Below are 19317 nucleotides of genomic sequence, written 5' to 3' on the forward strand. Positions count from 1 at the left end.
TGACCTTCTCTCTGGTAAACACACGCTCTTGCACACACACACACACACACACGCACACACACGCACACACACTCACACACACACACACACTCCATCTACCATATCTTAGCAATAGCTGTCCCCCATTGCTGGACTGAACTCTGTCCTTAACCCTACCTTAGAGAGACCCCCTCTGCCTTTAAGATGCAGCTTGGCCATTATATTCTGTATGAGACCTTTTCTGATCCCCTCCCACGACTATTATTCTCTCCTCCCAAACTACATTATATTTAGCTACTTTGACCAAATGTGTATGTGTTAACTTTCTATTAATTTTATATATATATATGCACATAAATGTACATATATTTGCATCTGTACTTTTCTCTTCCATTAGAATGTAAGCTCATTGTTTCATTTTTTTGTACTTGTATCCCCAGCACTTAGAATGGGGCCCAGAACATTGTAATAAATGCTTATTGATTGATTGATCCTTCTAGAGATGGAAGGGCATCTCTTGGGCAATGTCATTTTTTTGTCCTCTTGGAGAGAAAAGAGGATTGTTCACTGTAGTCCTAGAAGCTGGAGGAACAGCAGAGGCACCTCAGCTGTGTTATGGAAGAGCAAAGACTAGGGCTTTGCCCTTGGTTTTTACTGTGGGTTATTCAGATGGTGCAGGTCCAGTAGGAAGAGGGTAGCTTGTCTAGCAGCCTCAAGTGTGCCTCACTCCTAGTCCTCTCTGAGTCCTTGGGGTAATATCACGAGGAGAGATGTCTGGATGGTTCTCTGGGGTGAAAGAAGGACACACCAAAATGTCAGGATGCTTTCTTGCTAGCTGCTCCAATTTTATTCATCTTCTAAATGAATTCTAAATCATAGGCTGGAGCTGAGTCTGAAGATTAAAAGACTCTCAGAAAAGGTAGGAAGGACTAGAGAAAGAGAATTGTATCGAATACATTTGGGCTACTATAAATAATTTGTGTTTTAGCATATTCTGTGTGGTGGAATAAAAGGCTTTTTGAACCTGACAGGCGTTACTGCCTTCAGTATAGGACCTGGGGATCTTTTCATCCACATCTGTGGGGACTTGTGCATGCGCTCTATTCAAATTATAATCTGAGATTTCTCAGAAACAATGCTAGGTGGAGGCAGATGAGTCAAAAAGAAATATTGGTTTTTGGGGGCGGGGTAACCCCCACGACTGAACCTTGTCCATGTAAGTCCAGGCTTGGAGGATATTGCGCTATGGACTATAATTAATCAACCTCTGTGGTTTTCTTATTCGGAATGACTTCTCTCTTGGTTTTCTGAGGCCAGAGATAACAGGTTACCAAAGAGAGAATTCCAAGACCTCTAGATAAGTTAAAATAAAATTTGTTCTTCCATGATTGTTTATTTTTAAAATTTTGTTTAAGGGTGGGGGAGGGGAGTTGTTCCATTGTACTTTCATAAGGACGATCTGTCTCCAGTCAATGCTAACAATGGCTATACAAATCACTAGATATACTTAGTACGAGGGGGCACTGGATTCTTAAAAGCAGATCCTAAAAAAAGATGTGATTGGGAGAACATAATTCTGTACACCTGCACACTAGGCAGTTGTTGCTTGGTTTTTTTTTTTTTTCGTGAGCCAATTGGGGTTAAGTGACTTGCCCAGGGTCACACAGCTAGTAAGTGTCAAGTGTCTGAGGTCACATTTGAACTCAGGTCCTCCTGACTCCAAAGTTGGAGCACTGTCCACTGTACCAACTAGCTGCCACTCGCTAGGCAGTTTGATATTGCAACTGAGAATGGGGCAGGGTGGGAAGGAAGAGGTAGAATACAGGGGCAAGGGAAGGGATCCAGGGCAGGAATGCCCTTGTGCAATGCAGAGTGGAGGAAGGGGAGGAAGGCTCCTGCACCTCAGCTGATGGGAACCGATCTTGCTGACAATTATATTGAAAACATTGTACAGGAACCGTGTATCTGTGGGAAAACACAGCACTTGAAACCCAGCCAAGACCTCCACAGGCTGCAGTGCCAGCTGTGTGGAGCTGTCTGGGGCATTAAGGAGGTCCTTTGAATGAGCTGGAAGAAAAACTGTGTTTTAATGCCTTTTGAATGGAATACTGTATTCTGCCAGAATGACTTTTATTTATTCCCAAATCCCCGATGCCTCATCAGGAACTCTTTTTCTTGTTTGTGGACATGGTTAGTGAGAGTCTTAAGTAATCTAGAGAAAAGAATGTCAGAAAATAAACTGAGCCTCGATGTGGTTTCCAAATGAGATCCTCACACCATTCCCCCTCCCCCATCTCCACCCCTTCTGAGCTGAGTCATGGAAGTGCCAGGAACTAGACTTTGGAAATAATTATGTGACTAATCTCATGTAATGATGTGGAAAGAAATCCTGAAAAGGCTCAGAATCAGGATTTAGATAAGCACACGATATTCTGGAAGCATATCTGGATTTTTGGCTTTGATTTTTTGGATTGGTGGGGGACGGAGATAACTTTTGGGGGACACAATAGTCTATGTTCCCCCACAAATCTACTAATTTTTTCCTCACTCTCCTCTTGTTGCCCGCTTTCTTCCCTTACATCTGCATGACCAAAGAGATCGAACTGATTTCTCATTTTGCTCTTTACTCTTACCATTTAGTTGAAAGTCGCTAGCAGGAAGCTGCAAAGGCCCCATCTCGGTTGATGTGGTTTTAGATCCTCCTAGACCCATTAGTCTTTTTCTTCTTGGCACCTGTGAATGAATTTGGCTCTCTTAAGTTCTTCCGTTCTCATTATCTCAGACTTAGCTAAAGAGCTATGTGACTTCTCTAGACAAAAGAGGAAGGGCCCTCAAAAAGAGCTTCCCCAGATCAGAGTCATTGCCCACACAGTTTGCTTATAGTTCATCCGGTTTCCTGGTCTCCTCTTACCCCCTTGGTTTTCCCACATTGGTTATATATTTTGTTTTAGGTAGAAACGGTAGATTCTCCACAAAATCTTCTTCTAATGTTTCACTGGGACATGGAGCCTCATACCTGTGTGTCTCCCACCTGGACTCTTGCATAGCCTTTTAATCTGGCTCAAGGAATAATAGCTAACATTCACATAGCACTTTGAGGCTGGTGGTGCAGTAGATAGAGCGCTGGACATGGATCCAGGAAGACTCATCTTCCAAAGTTCAATCTGGCTTCAAACACTAGCTGAGTGATCCTGTACAAGTCACCGAACCCTGTTTGCCTCAGTTTTCTCATCTGTAAAATGAGCTGGAGAAGGAAATGGCAAACCACTCCAGTATCTTTGCCAAGAAGACTGAAAACATAGCACTTTAAGGCTCACAAAAAAGTACTTACTATATATCATCTCATTTGATGCTCAAAACAACCCTGTGACTGACAAGTTATTATTTTTTGCTAGGCAATGGGGTTAAGTGATTTGCCCTGAGTCACATAGCTAGTAAGTGTCAAATGTCTGAGGCCAGATTTAAACTCAGGTCCTCTTGACTCTAGGACCAGGGGCACTTAGCTGCCCCTGCAAGTTATTATCTCCATTTTAAGATGAGGAAATTGAGACTGAGAGGTCAGGTGACTTGTCTGGGGTCCCACAGCTAGTGAGTGTTTGAGGCAGAATTTGAACTCTTGACTCTAAGTTCCAGCACTCAATCCACAAAGCCATCTAGCTGCTTTAACTCTCTCTCTCTCTCTCTCTCTCTCTCTGTCTCAATGACCACACCCTACTTAATATATCCTGATGACTTTTTGCCTTCAGGATCAACTACAAACTCCTCCATTTAATTTTTTTCCCCCATCTGATTTTTAAAGCCTTTCCAGCCTGGTCTCCACCTGCCTTCCATTCTTGTTTTACATTATCCCCTTACTGCAGTCTAAGAGCCAATAACATCAACCCACTTGTTGCTTTCACACCTCATCTCTGGGCCTCTCCATACTATCAGTTCATGCCTGAAATGCATGAAATATCTCCCTCCTCACCTAATCTCTTTCAAAATTCAGCTCAAGTATTTGACTTTCACTGTCACTGGCAGGTTGGGTCCCTAAAGCTTGGCGCTATGTTTTCTTAGCATTCCAGGTTGCAGGATATCTCCCCAATGTTATAGCTCAAAGAGCACCACCATCCCCCCACTGTTGTGCTTCTTTCAATTATTATTTTTGGTATTTTTGAACTTTGAGCAAGTTCACATGGTGGTCAGAAGAAGCAATGCAAGGACACCCTCAAGGTTTCTCTTAAGAACTCTGGAATTGATTGTATGACATGGGAGACACTGTCACAGGACCACCAAGGTGCTGTGTTCTATGAGGGAAGCAGAACTGAAATAGCTCAAGAGAATCTAAAAATGCACAAATCTAGAGAATCCACCCCAAAGGTTCAAATGGACTCTTTGTGCCTGACCTGTGGTAGAACATTCTGAGCTCTTATTATTCTGATCAGCCATAGTTGGACACACTAAAACTTGACTTTAGCACAGTAATGTCCTTTTGGTCCTCTGAAAATGAAGGACAACCACCATTATTTTTGATATTAGTCATTCAGTCTTAATTAACTTTTAGCAAGGAATATTTACTAAAGTGGTATTGTTGGTATAAAACATCTCCCCCAAGTTTGTGACACATTCTCCTACAAGTATATACAGAGTCTTGGGGAAAGTGGGATCAAATTTAGGAAGTACATGTAGAAAAGGGGTAACTCATATCTCCTAGTTGCTTGAAATGCTTTTCTCTTCTTTCTGTGGGAGTTACTTGGCTCCCACAGTTTCCTTTGGGAACTGTTAAAGACTGTAGCCCAAGGTAAAGAGAGGTTTAGAGTCAGTGGAATGAGTATCTAAGGCAATAAAATCACAAGTCCTTCAAGTATGGTGTAATAATTAGATTGTTGCCAACCTGATCCTTTTCTGGCAAGATCAGTAGACCTGGCGGCCCATGTTGCTTTACCTTCCCCTTTACTTACTTCTTGTTTTCTTGCTGGTTGGGTTGCATCTCATTTGCTAGCATTTTGTAGCATCAATTTGCTTCAACTTGTGTCAATTTCCAGGAATGGATTTAGTCCTAAGTGCCGCCTGTGTGAAGTTGTTTCTAATTCCCCAAATCCTGCATCCATAGTTGCCTATGGTCTGTGTACCAGCATGCAATGTGGGAACTGAGCAAAAATGTAAAGTTTTTTACTCCTCTTGGTATAACAGTTCTATCCTTTTCAACTCATTGTCCCTGGAGTCTCTCTGTCTCAAAATCTTCTCTGGAGAAGGAACTTATTCATACTAATGTGAAAATGACTCATAGCAACTTAAAATGCAAATTCTTCTGGGAGATTAACACAAACAGGGACCAAATATCTAAATTAAAAGGATGAAGCTCTTTTGATGAATTTCAGGTAGCACACCAACAAATGGAAGAGATTTGAGGATGCTTGGAGGGATTATAGATTTAGAAGAGAAAGGGATCTCAGAAGCCATCCACTTCAACCCCTTCACTTTAAAGATGAGGACCCTGGAGCCTAAGGAAGTTGTGACTTGCCTAAGATTAATGCAGGTAGTAAATCTCAGAGGTAGAGTTTGAACCTATGTCCTTTGACTATAGAGATAGTCCTCTTTCCATTACAATGTGTTCCTTCCCCTCTCACATCTTGAACCATACCCTATAAGTGCTCCATCAAGTTTAGAACTGAAGGGACCTTGGAGATCATTTGGCCTAATTCCATCATTTTGTTTATATATGAGGAAACTGAGGCTCAGAAAAGTTAAGTGACTTGCCCAATGTAATAGAGAGCAGAATAAAGATTCAAACCCAGATGCTCTGACTCCAAACTCTTTCCACTGAACTGTGTTGACTTTCTAAAAGTTACCTTCTTTTGCCTGTAGGTAAGGTCAGCTCTAGTTTAGAGACTGCTAAAGCTCTTCAACAATTCCACCTTCCTAAAGTTTGCAGTCACAGAACTGATTGACATTGAGGGTCCTAAAACACCATTCCTGGAAGTAGAGCACTTTGAGCACAGGCAGAAAGGGCAATGCTTCTGTGTCCTTACTCGGACATCTCTTTCCTGAGGTTCTCTGCCCGGGAGCCCAGATCATCCACCCAGAACCCAGAGCCACTACTGCTGCTTCCGCTCAGCCAGAACCAGAGATCCACCAGAATGGGTCCCGGCTTTTTGGTTCATCTGGGAAAGTCAGGGGCCCTTGACTTCACCCTCACCACCCAGAGCTTAAAAAGCGGTCAGCTTCAGTTCAGACTAGGAAATAGTCAAAAGTCCATGGTGACTCATTGCAGCAGGACTAGTTTGCTCATGCTTAGTCGTTTTCTCCCCCTTGACTTAGAAGAAAGCTTTGGTTGAAAGCATTTTGATTGAAATGGAAAGAGGAATGAGGATGGGGAAACAAATGTTTTCAGTTTGCTTTCCAAAGCCAATCAACTGCCGTTCAGTGCAGAGGCCCTGTGTCTTTCCAATTTAAATCCTTTCCACTTGGGGGGAATATCTCATACTTCTGGGGAAAAGAAGCTCATGCATAAACTAATAGCTTCTTAGGAATCCTTGCAAAGTTAGGTGGTGAGAGCTATTGAAGTCTCCCTGGAAAACCAATCTGAAACTGCTAGGTCTATGCAGGAGAATTAGATGATAGCATAAGTGGCAATCTATGAAAAGTGGATGGTACTTTATCAACGCCCATTGAGCAGCTGGGTGAGTGTAAAAAGCCAGCAGACTGGGCAGTCATTGTTCAAACTCAAATGAGCTTTGATGGGTCCTGACAATATCAATAGCTCCACCATCGATCCTTTGCATGGGGTTTAACCTACTTTTTATATTACTCAGGTGGAGAGACTTTCAGATCCGTTCAGTCTGTCCAAGATCTAAGTATGTATCTAAGACTTAAAGAGCATATTTCCTTTTTTGCTTCTTTCATATTAATCTCTTTTCCAACAAGTTAACAATACCTGGCATTTACTGATACAGGGTGTCTGAAAACTCTTAGTGTACTATTAAGCTATTAGAAATAGCTCAAGGGGCAGTGAGGTGGCACAGTGGATAGAGCACTGGTCCTGAAGTCAGGAGGACCTGAGTTCAAATCCAACCTCAGACCAAACACTTGATACTTACTGGCTATATGACCCTGGGTAAGTCACTTAACCCCAATTGCCTAAAAAAACCAAAGCAAAGAAGAAATAGCTCAAAAAGCTATCAAAGTTTAAAACTGCACTAAGAGTTTTGGGACACCTTGTATTGGTCTTTAAGGTTTATAAAGCATTTCTATTTCACTTTATCCTCCTAACAGTCCTGAGATATGTGTTGTTGTTGCTTAGTTGTGTCCAACTCTTCGTACCTCATTTGGGGTTTTCTTGGCGAAGATACTGGAGTGGTTTGCCATTTCCTTCTCCAGCTCATTTTACAGATGAGGAAACTGAGGCAAACAGGATTAAATGGCTTGCCCAGGGTCACACAGTTAGTAAGTGTCTGAGGCCAGATTTGAACTCAGGAAGAGGAATCTTCCTAACTCCAGACCCAACACTCTATCTGCTGTGCCATCGAGCTGCTATAGGTATTATTATTATTCCCATTTTACAGCTAAGGAAACTGGGGCTCAGAGGATTTAAGTGATTTGCCCTAGTCACATAGTTAATAATTGTCAGTAGCCGGTCTGGTGCCTTATTATACTAGATTGCCCCTCAAGCAGCTCAAGAAGGGAAGGGCTGGGCAATGCATAACCTCTATTCTTTATTGATTTTTACCAGCCCCCTCTCTTTTTAGGCTTCTATGGATCTTTGTAAATCTTTACCCATAAGCCAGGCTGTGTGCCTGGTGCACTAGCCTCTCTCTCAAACAATGCTCTCCCTCCATTTCTTCCCCCTGTTTATCTATGTCACAGCTGCCATTTAAGGTCCAGGTCCGTTTACATTCTCTGTAAAATTCCCAATGACATCAGTGTCTTTTTTCTTTGATTTCCTGATGTTTTGTTAAGATAGTATGCCAGTAATTGTTTATTTTGTTTCATCAGGCGTGTATGAGGCTCCTGGAGGCAGAGGTCACGTCTTGTACCTGGGTACTCCCCGACAACGTAGTAGCCACAGGTGACAGACATGGTGATGGATAGATGAATGGGGAATTGCCAGCTAAACAATGCAAAAGAGCTGTGATTGGCCAGGAGGCGGCAGCCGGTGTAATGATCCCAGCTTAGCTAGTTCAAGTGAAGGACAGAAGGCAGTTGGATGGGGGCAATTCAGGATAAGGCCTTTTTCTAAAAGCATGTTATTCAGTTCCTAGCATGGATTACCACCAGCGTGTAGCTAGCTCTTTGGCACTCTGCCGGCACCCACTGGCCCTTCCCTGTAGTCAGTATAAATCCCCATGCCCCTGTTGCCTAATTATTTGTAGAGGGCCAATTTAGGCTAGAGGCAAAGGCCTGAGGAGGGAAGGGAAAATTCTTTCAATGACTACATGAAACTGGTTTTCGGAAAGAAATAAATACTGAGCTTCTTTGGAGATGTTCTTGTTTCAGAGTCACAGGGATATAGATGTGATCATTCAGGATGCATTTCTGTAGGATTTTAGCAGGCTCTTGTAGACTCAGAACTGAATGATGAAGATATCATTTTTGTTAAATAGATACTATCAAATAGCAGTAAGGATGTGATCTAGGACAGGGAGCCAAAAAATCTAGGTTTGAATCTTAGCTTTGCTATTTTTTTTTCACCTGTGATCTTGGGCAGATCATGTAAGAGAAGCAATAGGTATTGGGAAATGAACCCTAGAAGTCAGAAAACAACACAACATGATACAATGAACATTTATTAAGAACCTACAATAAGTACTCTGTGCAAAGGACTGGAGGTAATATAAGGTTATTCACCCTAAGGATGGTGATTATTGTCGAGTTGTGTCTGATTCTTCATGATTCCACACATCATACTGTTTTCTTGGCAAACAGAGGTTAAGTGATCTGCCCAGGGTCACACAGCTAATAGTCTGAAGCTGGATTTGAACTCAGATTCTCCTGACACCAGGCCAAGGGTTCTAACCACTGAGCCATCTAGCTACCCCCAATGATGATGATAGCTGGTACTTATATAGTACTTTACACATAATAATTCCTTTGATCTTCACAATAACCCTGTGTGGTAGATGCTTTTATTATCCCCATTTTATAGATAAGGAAACTGAGGCAAAGAGGTTAAGTGACTTGCCCAGGGTCATAGCTAAGGAATGTCTGAGGCCAAATTCAAACTCAGATCTTTTTGACTCTAAGCTCTGGGTTCTAGATCAAAGCATGCTATTTTTTTTTTCACTTCCTTTTCTTTTCTTTTTTTTTTTGGCATGTTTTTTTCCCCCCTTTTGGTCTGTTTCTTCTCTAACAACATAACTAATATGGAAATATGTTTTATATGATTGCACATATGTAACCTATATCAAATTGCTTATCATTTTAGGGAGGGGGAAAAGGAGGGAGGAAGAAAATTTGAAACTCAAAATTAAAAAAAGAATGTTAAAAATTAGCTTTACATGTAATTGAAAAAATAAAATATTAAAAAAAAGAACCTAGGAAGTGGAAGAGTAAGAAGGCATGGAGAGGCAAGGATGTTGCAAAGTTGACTGCATTTGATAACTGATTAGATTTTTTTTTTCAGTAGTGACTGATAGTTTCTTGGTTGCTGGTTTTTATTTAAATTTTTAATTAATTAATTTTTAGTTTTCAACATTCACTTCCATAAGCTTTTTTTTTTTTTTTTAGTGAGGCAATTGGGGTCAAGCGACTTGCCCATAGTCACATAGCTAGTGAGTTTTTATGTGTCTGAGATCAGATTTGAACTTAGGTCCTCCTGATTCCAGAACCAGTGCTCTATCCACTGCGCCACCTAGCTGCCCCTCCATAAGCTTTTGAGTTTTCAATTTTCTCCCCTTCCCTTCCCTTTCCCCCTCCCCAAGACAGCATGAAATCTGATAGAGGCTCTACATATACATTCATATTAAACACATTTACACAATAGTCATATTGTAAAGAAGAATGAGAACCAATGGGAGGAACCACAAGAAAGAAGAAACAAACAAACAAAAAAAACAGAAGGGAAAAAATAAGATCAAATAGTATGCTTCCATCTGCATTCAAATTCCATAGTTCTTTCTCTGTGGATAGCATTTTCCATCATGAGTCTTTTGGAGTTGTCTTAGATCCCTACATTGTTGAGAAGAGCCAAGTCTATGAAAGTTGGTCATCGCATGTTGTGGCTGTTACTGTGTACAACGTTCTGATTCTGCTCGCTTCACTCAGCATCACTTCGTGTAAGTCTTTCCAGGTTTCTCTGAAGTCTGCCTGTTCATCATTTTGTATAACACAATAGTATTCCATTACATTCATATACCACAACTTGTTCAGCCATTCCCCAATTGATGGGCATCCCCTCAATTTCCAATTCTTGGCGACCACAAAAAGAGCTGCTATAAATATTTTTGTACATGTGGGTCCTTTTCCCATCTTTTTGATCTCTTTGGGGTACAGACCTAGAAGTGGTATTGCTGGGTCAAAGGGTATACACAGTTTTATAGCTTTTTGGGCAAAGTTTCAAATTGTTCTCCAGAATGGTTGGATCAGTTCACAACTCCACCAACAATGCATTAGTGTTCCAATTTTCTCACATCTTTTCCAACATTTATCATTTTCCTGTTTTGTCATGTTAGCCAATCTGACAGGTGTGATGTGGTAAGTACCTTAGATTTGTTTTGATTTGCATTTCTCTAATCATTAGTGATTTAGAGCATTTTTTATATGACTATAGATAGCTTTAATTTCTTCATCTGAAAACTGCCTGTTCATATCCTTTCACCACTTATCAATTGGGCATGACTTATATTCTTATAAATTTGACTCAGTTTTTTATATATTTTAGAAATGAGGCCTTTATCAGAGACATTGGCTATAAAAATTGTTTCCCAGCTTTCTGCTTCCCTTCTGATTGCATTGGCTTTGTTTGTGCAGAAACTTTTCTGATTGAATATTAAAAGAGTTGGGGAAGAAGCGTCAAAGATATCAACAAGAACATAAATATGAGAGATCACGTAAGTGGCGGTACCTCAGATAGAAGGAAGTTTGATGAAAGAATAGGTTTAAGGGAACTCTCAACAGAGAGAGGAAGGAATAACCCTAACCCTAACCCTAACCCTTCCTCTCTCTGTTGAGTACTTCACCTCATACTTTACTGAAAAATCGAGGCCATTTGTCATTATTTCTCAACAGCTTGACATCATCCTCCATTCTCCCCTCGTTTCTTCCCTTCTCTGATCATGAGATTGCCCTTCTGCTTGCCAACACCAGTCTTGTATGTGTACCTTGATTCCACCCCATCCTGCCTTCTTTGCTGAAGGTTTTCACCATCATCCCCAACTGCCGTCTGCACACCCTGTTAACTGGTTTCTTCTCTGCTGCCTACAAACACACTCATATTTCTTCCTGTCCTTAAAAAAAACAAAACAAGACCCCAAAACAAAACAAAAAAAATCCTTTCACTATTTTTACTGTCTCTGTCCTATTTCTATCCTCTCCGTCTCAGCCAGTCTTTGAAAAAGCTGTCTACACTTGTTGCTTCCACTTCTTTTCTCTAACTTGCTTCCAAATCTTCCGCAATTGCCTTCTGACCTCAGTATTCAACTGAAATTGCTCACTCCAAAAATTGCCAGTGAATGATCTCTTAATTGTCAGATTCAATGGTCTTTCTCAATCCTAATTCTTCAGCTTCTCTGAATTATTTGTCATTGTTGACTACCCTCTCCTCCCAAATGCTCTCTCCACTCAATTCTTCTTCACATTGCTCTCATCCTCCTCCTGGATACTCCTTAATTGCCTTTAAAAATTGCTTTTAAACTATCTAATTTATTTTTATTCTGAACTTAATAAACATTAAATAAGATAAGAATTTCCAAAATTTGCAAAGTAGAACAGGAAAAGAGTTTTACAAATGAACTTGTGAATCTTTGTTACATAGGCTTTGTTTTTCCTTTTAAATATATGATAAATTTAACACACAGCTTTCAAAACTTTCCTGCTTGTTTGTGTTTTCTTCTAGCCTTTCTTCTGTTCATTTCTTTTAAGAGTTTAAAAAAAATTAATTTTAAAATTTAAATTGAAAAACACCAAATAAATAAATTTAAAAGCACCAAAATTGTAGTAGAACAGAAAAGGATTATATATGAAACTGTAAATCGTTGTACAGTTTGCTTTTTTCTTAAAATATAAAAAAAAATTAACATTTATGTTTCTAAGATGTTCTATTTGTCTGTGATTATTTATGGCCTTCTGTTGTCTTCTGTGAATTTTTTAGAAAAATGCTTCAATGATCCTTTTTCCTTTTTCTTTGATAGCTCTCACTCTTCTGAAGTCATGATGAAATGTCTGAATTTCATTTAATGTGATACTATTTTAACCTTTTCTCTGAGAAGGTGATGGTCTGACAGCAAACAGACAACTGGATTCTGCTTTGACTCTTACATCAGTAAGCAGGTATTTCCTGTCTGTTAAGATATAGTGAGCAATATATGAGAGGCAGTAGAGTTTAGTAGAGACAGAGGTGGCCTTTGATTCAGGAAGACCAGGGTACAAGTCCCACTTCAAACACAAGCATGCTGGCTGTGTGAGCCTGGGGAAATCCTTTAACCTTCGATGCCCTAGGAAACCCTCCAAGACTGTAAGTTGCAGGAGAAGTGCCAGTCTGCATTGGTAGAAGACATTTCCTTAATGAGAATTACCTATAACAATGAAATCACAGATTCAGGCATGGTAGGGCCTACTGGAATTTATGATTCTCTGTAATAGCCCTTAAGAACCCAAGGTCACCTCCATACCATTATAAAGTATTGGAGGAAGACTTTTCTTTAGAAGATACTCAAATGGACCTGTACTTTCATCAATGTGGATATACCCTCCAAAGATGAAGATCGCAACTCATCCATGTCTGCTCATCCTGTACTACTCTTGGTCATATCCTTCCATGAATTTGCCACAGGAGGTCTATCGCATGTGTTTCTTCACATTCTTTTGATATCACACAGATACCAGTAGTACATGCAGGCTGTCCATCCCTCTCTCTTTGTACGTGGCCAGCTCATCTTCTTTTTTGTTCACATGATTCTTTGAAAACATCCTTTACATTGCTTCTCCATCTAAATTCCTTGTTTGTAATATGCTGTGGCCTCTTTGTGGTCAGTTAGCTGACACAGTGGATAAAATGCTAGGGCCTGGAGTCACGAAGACTCCTCTTCATGAGTTCAAATCCGGACTCAGACACTAGCTGTGTGACTCCGGGCAAGTCACTTAACCTTGTTTGTCTCAGTTTCCTCATTTGTAAAATAAGCTGGAGAAGGAAATGGCAAACCACTCCATTATCTTTGCCAAGAAAGCTCCAAATGGGGTCATGAAGAGTCAGACATGACTGAAACAACTGAACAACAACAACAAAAGTGACCTCTTCATGACCACTATATGCTTCTTCATTATACTTTGGGTGATTCTCAACTGAATTGTTTCAGAGATTGTAGAGTTCCATGACTTGCAGCCGTATAATACCAGAAGAATATTCATATGAAAAAGATGGCCCTTTGTTTCAGGGAGAGCATTGAAAAATGCTTTTTTTTTTTTTAAACTGCAACTTTATTTATTTTTGCTTAGGCAATGGGGTTAAGTGACTTGCCCAGGGTCACACAGCTAGTAAGTGTTATGTGTCTGAGGCCGGATTTGAACTCAGGTCCTCCTGAATTCAGGCCCAGTACTCTGTCCACTGCCATTGAAAAATGTTTTAAAATTTCTCTCTTTTCCTCCTATTCAGTTCTGGACCCAAACTTATTGTCCATTGTGGAGGATATTTCATATAATGTTAAAAAAGAAGTGTGCTACAAGATAGAATGTTGAAGTGGCAGTTAGGTAGTACAGTAGATAGAGTTCTGAGCCTGGAGTCCAGAAGACCTGAGTTCAAATCCATCTTCAGACACTTACTAACTCTATGACCCTGGGCAAGTCACTTACACACTGTCTGCCTCAGCTTCTTCAGCTGTACAATGGGTATTATCATAGCACTTTCTCACAGGATTTTTGTGCAGATCAAATGAGATAATGTATGTAAAACACTTAGTACTGCACGGTAGCAATGCTCTCCCTCTTCCCTCTTTCCCCACAAGCAAAGTGTTCTAAGGATATTTTAGAAGGGAGAGATAATTTTGAGCTTGGAAAAGGGCCAGAGCGCAAGGACAAATTCACGGAGAGCAGGTACCTGAGCTGGACCTTGAAAAAAGAGTAAGGTTTCAGAGGTAGAAACATGAAGAACCTCTGTGAGTGCAAGCAGATTGTAAGAGACAACGAGAGGAGTTAAGTGAACAGCTAATCATGTAGTACAGCTGGACTATAGAATGTACAGTGGAAAGGGAAAGTGGAGCTAGATCAGGGAGGGCTTTTAATGTTAGGAATTTCTTCTTTATCGTATCATAACAATTTCAAAGCATAAACAGCCAGTTTCACTGAGGTAGTATTCTAGCCTTTTTGGTTAGAATTCCTTAAGTTGCTCTCTGCTTTTTTGTTAAAGAGGAAGATAAGTAATACTTAGGTAGATTCTATCAGGAAGACTACCTAGACTAGCTAGATCCGACACTTAACCACTGCTGCCTTCAGTTTCCCTGCCTATAAAATGGGAATAATAATAGCACCTACCTTCTATGATTCTTGTGAGCATCAAATGGGATAGCTTATGTAAAGTGCTTTGTAAACCTTGAAGTGCTATATAGATGCTAGCTGTTATTGTTAGAGAAAATGCAAACCCCTGCCTTTCATATTTCTTTACAAGGTTGATTCCGACTGGTACTCACATCTCATTGGTACCTTCTCTCTGCCCCTCTGATGGCACCCTCTGACTGGAGAGAAAGGCCATGGGCTCTAGGGACTCTATTTAAGAAAAAGGCTCAGCATGGTCCTCTCCCCATGTCCCCCCAGCTATACTGCTTTTGGACTTCTTTCTTTGGATTTCTCCATTGTGTCTCTGTCTAGCACCTCCCCCCACCCCACTCCCATCCCCGCCCATTTTCACCCTATCTTCCTAGCTCTGTCCTTACTTCTTAGCTTCTATTTTCCCTATTAGATTGTAAGCTCCTTGAAGGCAAGGGATGCCTTTATTTTTATTTGTATCTGTATTCCCCAGAGCTTAGCAAAGTACCTGGCACCTGGTAGATGCTTAATAAATGTTTATTGACTGACTTGATCACCAGGCAATTAAACTGACAACCTAAATAGGTTCCAGTTTGATTCTCCACCTCTGTCCCCAACCCCCCTCTCCAAGTAATACTGTTTAGTTCCAGGAAAATTAGTGAAGCTTTGCCAACCTTCCCACTGAATGAAAGGTAAGACAAATTTCTTTCCAGTGCCAGCAGGGGTCAGCTGGAGTACTAATATCAGGCCCTTGTTTGCAATACTTATAACTTTTTCTGGTTCCTGCCTGAAAAGGCAAGCAGCTCTGACCTTAACCCAAGTAACCCATTATTCCCTCTCTGGTCACCCAGGCAGGCCTTGCTGTAGCCTAGCCTTTGGAAGTCTGCCTATCCCGTTTGGTGGATTTCACTGCCTGGCATCTACTTCCTTATTATTCCTTAGCATCTTCCTGATGCAGTCCTGTTTTCTCATTAGTTCAATGAAATATTTTGGGGCTTGAAAACCTTTAAATGACCTCAAATCATTTCTCACAGGTTCCTGACTACTAGAACTAGTCCTAAGGTTTAAGGATTTTCTTTTGGGGGGGGATGGGCAATCATCACTGGGTGGAAGTTAGCTAAGAGATATTCTAATCAATAATCAATAAACAAGCATTTTTAAGTGCCTACTATTTGCCAGGCTCTGTGTAAGGTGCTAGGGATATAAAAATGTAACAAGGGCCATGCCATGAAGAATGCTCAAGATGTCCTTTCTGGTTCTCATTGACCACATGGAAAATATGGGGCCTGCTTCTAAGTATGTGGTATCCTAGTACTGAACAGACTTGGTGTTTTGTTATGGTGTGGAAAACCCTATATAGTGTCTTGGTCTTTCTCCAGCCCGTGATAGTGGCAAGGGAGTGGGGTATTATGTCAGTAAAAGAAGAGTCAGTTTCCAGCTTGGTTTCTCTTTCTTTGACTTTTCTGGTGGCATCATGTAACTCCAAAACTTTCAATGAGGTGTAGGAAAGGCAGGTGATGGCTATAAACAAATGGAATCTAAAATGTTTATCTTGCCTAAGCAAGTCTGAGGCTAGGTTTGGACCATTTCTTTTGTATTTATTCTTTCCTGATCTTAGATAAAATCTAAGATCTAAGATGAAATGTCCATTTATTCCTAGATAGGCATGTTCAGGCTGAGAGGTGACTTTGGGTTCAAGAGGTCAGGAAAAGGCTCTCTCCAAAATTATGAGTAATCTCTTAAATGCCAAATCCAATGGTATTTTCTATCCTCATCCTTCTTGACCTCCTTGTAGCTTTTGACACTATTGATCACTCTCTCCTCCTTGATACTCTCTTCTCTTATTTTTCATGACTCTGCTTTCTCTTGGTTCTCCTCCTACCTGTCTATCTACTCTCAGTCTCCTTTGTTGGATCATCATCCAGATCCTTCCCATTACCTGTGGATGTACCTCAAGGTACATCCTGGGTCGACTCCCAGATAGAGATAGACAGACAGATATAGATAGATATGGGAACACAGAGACAAAATGACAGTATTCCCTGCCTTCAAGGAGTTTACATTCTAATGAAGAAAAATGCACATGTATGTGTATATATACATGTGTATATGTGCATGTGTATATTAAATCTATAGATAGAGATATAACTATCTCTATGTATATACGTATGTATGTATGTAATATAGATCTAGCCATCTATCTATCTATCTTTATCTGAGAGTAGGCATAAGACAGAACCTTGAGGTATACCCACAGTTTGTGTGTGTGTGTGTGTGTGTATGTAAGTATGTGTCTGTAGTTCTATCTACCCATCTCTATTTCTCTACATGGCTATATCTGCATAGACATATTTATCTATATCTATCTCCAGTCCTAGTCTTTCTCCTTAGTTCTAGCCCTGTAGTATCACCTGCTGCCTCAGCCAGGTGAAAGAATCATGGCCATTCTTCCCTCTACCTCAGATGGAAAGAAAGGAGAGAAAAATTGCCAAGAGTGGATTGTTCTTTTTCTATGCATACTTAGCTCTGGTTCAACAACTCCTGAGTTATTGGGCCTTCTGGCTCCTAAGCTAACCAGAAGACTTTTTGTCGCTACAGAATACCAGCTGATGAAAGTAAGCTCATCACACCTGTACACATGGTCAGATTTGAAGCAGGCAGAGGTATCTCTGCAGTGCAAAGGGTGCTGGGTTTGGAGTCAGATGACCTGAGTTCAGATTCCGTGAAACCAATTAACATCTGTGTGACCTTAGGAAGGTCACTCTCTGGGTCTCAGTTTCCTCATCTGTCAGAGGTTCTTAACCTAGAGTCTGTGAACTTGGCTTTTTAAAATATATTTTGATAATTGTGTTTCAACAACGACAATAAAAAAAAGAATGTAAACTCCTTGAAGGCAGGGAATATCGTAATTTTGTATCTGTGTTTCCATGCTTGTTATGGTGTCTGTCACATAGGAGGCATTTAATAAATATTTATTGATTCATTGTATAGCCAGGAAGGTCTTTACAGATTGGACATATGAGAGAAAAAAGCACCTAAGAAAAGTATTTGATGTGAACTTTCAAGATGGAATGTGGGGGCTGAAGAGGAAGAGAAATTTTAGGCCTGAGGAATGTTATAAACAAGAGCATGTGAGAAAGTAAAGCAAATGAATTAGCAGTGGTAAGTAAGTGGATTTGGCTGTAGCACAGAGTACGAGGAGCAGAAGGGAGTAAGTAGTATGACATAGGGTTAGGAAGGTAGGGTGGGGTCAGATTGTGGAAGGCCTTGAATGCTTGCCTAAGGATTTTATTCAGTAATCATTGTAAATAATGATTATTTTAAGTATTTAAGCCTCTGAAAAACTAAATAATAGGAATACTTTTTAAAAACTCAAATGTATGCTTGATGGTTTGTAGACACAGCATCTCATGTTACATGCTTTGTCCCCTCCTTAGCCTGCTCCCGATCAACTTTAGGAAAAGTGCTTTTGAAATTTAGTGCTTAAAAGCAGAAATCTAATACTTTAAATTGTTCCATATTATAGAGGTGTGAGTATAGTGGAGGACTGGCCAATGAGCCCAGTCCTTGTGCAGACATTTTGTAACTGGTTGCAGTTTGTTAATCATGTGGTTAAGTGAGGCCTTTTGGATTGGCTTAGATTCAGAGCTAGGCTGCATTCAAAAGGCATTAGCCAGCAAGGGCAAATCTCTTGGCTCTGTCTCTTTCTAGCCCAGCTGACATGAAAGAAGAGCAAACTGCTGTGGTGTTCCAAGCGGGGGATAGGCCTTGGGCCCTCTCTCTCAGAGCCCTGATGAAACTGAGAGTTCATGGCTCTGCTGTTGCTTTTGTCTTTGTTACGTTTATTCTTTCCTACTTTTAGGTGAAGGAGATTGGAGATGCTATGACCTCGTGAGCTTTTTAAGGTCAGAATGACAAGTCATCAGAAGTCTATGAGCTGGAGCAGATGATGGGAATTTCCAGGAGCCATATGGGAATTTCAAGCCATTGGAGAAACAAACCTGGTCCACCAGTGACAGAGATGTAGATTCTCCCATCCATTGGTCATGCCACAATTGACAGTGACCCTGGTCCGGTGAAAAATAATTCTTGGATGTTAAGTCTGAGTCCATTCTTCCCAGGGACTGAGGTTCTATGGAGGAGAATGTACCCTCAGATGTTGTGGGAAACAATTTACACTTCTGTTCTTTGCTGTATCTTCCTAGTGAATATCCCTTCAAAAAAGCTAATTGCTGTTGATCAGTTAAATGAAACTGAATGCTTATCACTGGTAGCTAACGTAGGCAAACATTCTAGAATGAAGGTTTTATACAATAACACAGAAGAAAGACAATCATAGTCCCTTAGGTGTACTCTAGAACCCTGAGGACAAGGTGTGCCTGTCCTTGATCTGGGAGAGTGAGTCTAGCTAGGGCAGGAGTGGGGAACCTGTACGGGCCTCTCGAGGGCCTTCTAGGTCCTTGGGTGTGGCTTTTTGACTGAGTCCAAGTTTTACAGAACAAATCCTTCTCTTAAGGGGATTTGTTCTGTGAAGTTTGGATTCAGTCAAAGGATCGCACTTGAGGACCTAGAGGGCCACATGTGGTATTGAGGCCGCAGGTTCTCCACCCCTGGTCTAGAGTGTCACTACAAGAGGAATGATTTTTAAAAGAATTGAATGAGGCAGAACACTTTCATCTCTGTTTT

At 40.7% G+C, this 19317-nt stretch overlaps 1 protein-coding gene across 1 annotated transcript in view; it reads left to right on the plus strand.

Moving 5' to 3' along the window:
* The window catches only part of LOC114053709 (lymphocyte antigen 96-like), a 90348-nt gene extending 71231 nt beyond the window's left edge, over positions 1-19117 (plus strand). The window contains exon 4 of the mRNA XM_027876839.1: positions 18494-19117. Within this exon, the coding sequence (XP_027732640.1) occupies positions 18494-18546 (53 nt within the window). The 3' untranslated portion in view covers positions 18547-19117. The remainder of the gene's footprint in view (positions 1-18493) is intronic.
* The last annotated feature ends 200 nt before the right edge of the window (positions 19118-19317 follow it).

The sequence above is a fragment of the Vombatus ursinus genome, unplaced genomic scaffold (assembly GCF_900497805.2).
Source record: "Vombatus ursinus unplaced genomic scaffold, bare-nosed wombat genome assembly UNPS02014812.1, whole genome shotgun sequence".
Classification (NCBI taxonomy): domain Eukaryota; kingdom Metazoa; phylum Chordata; class Mammalia; order Diprotodontia; family Vombatidae; genus Vombatus; species Vombatus ursinus.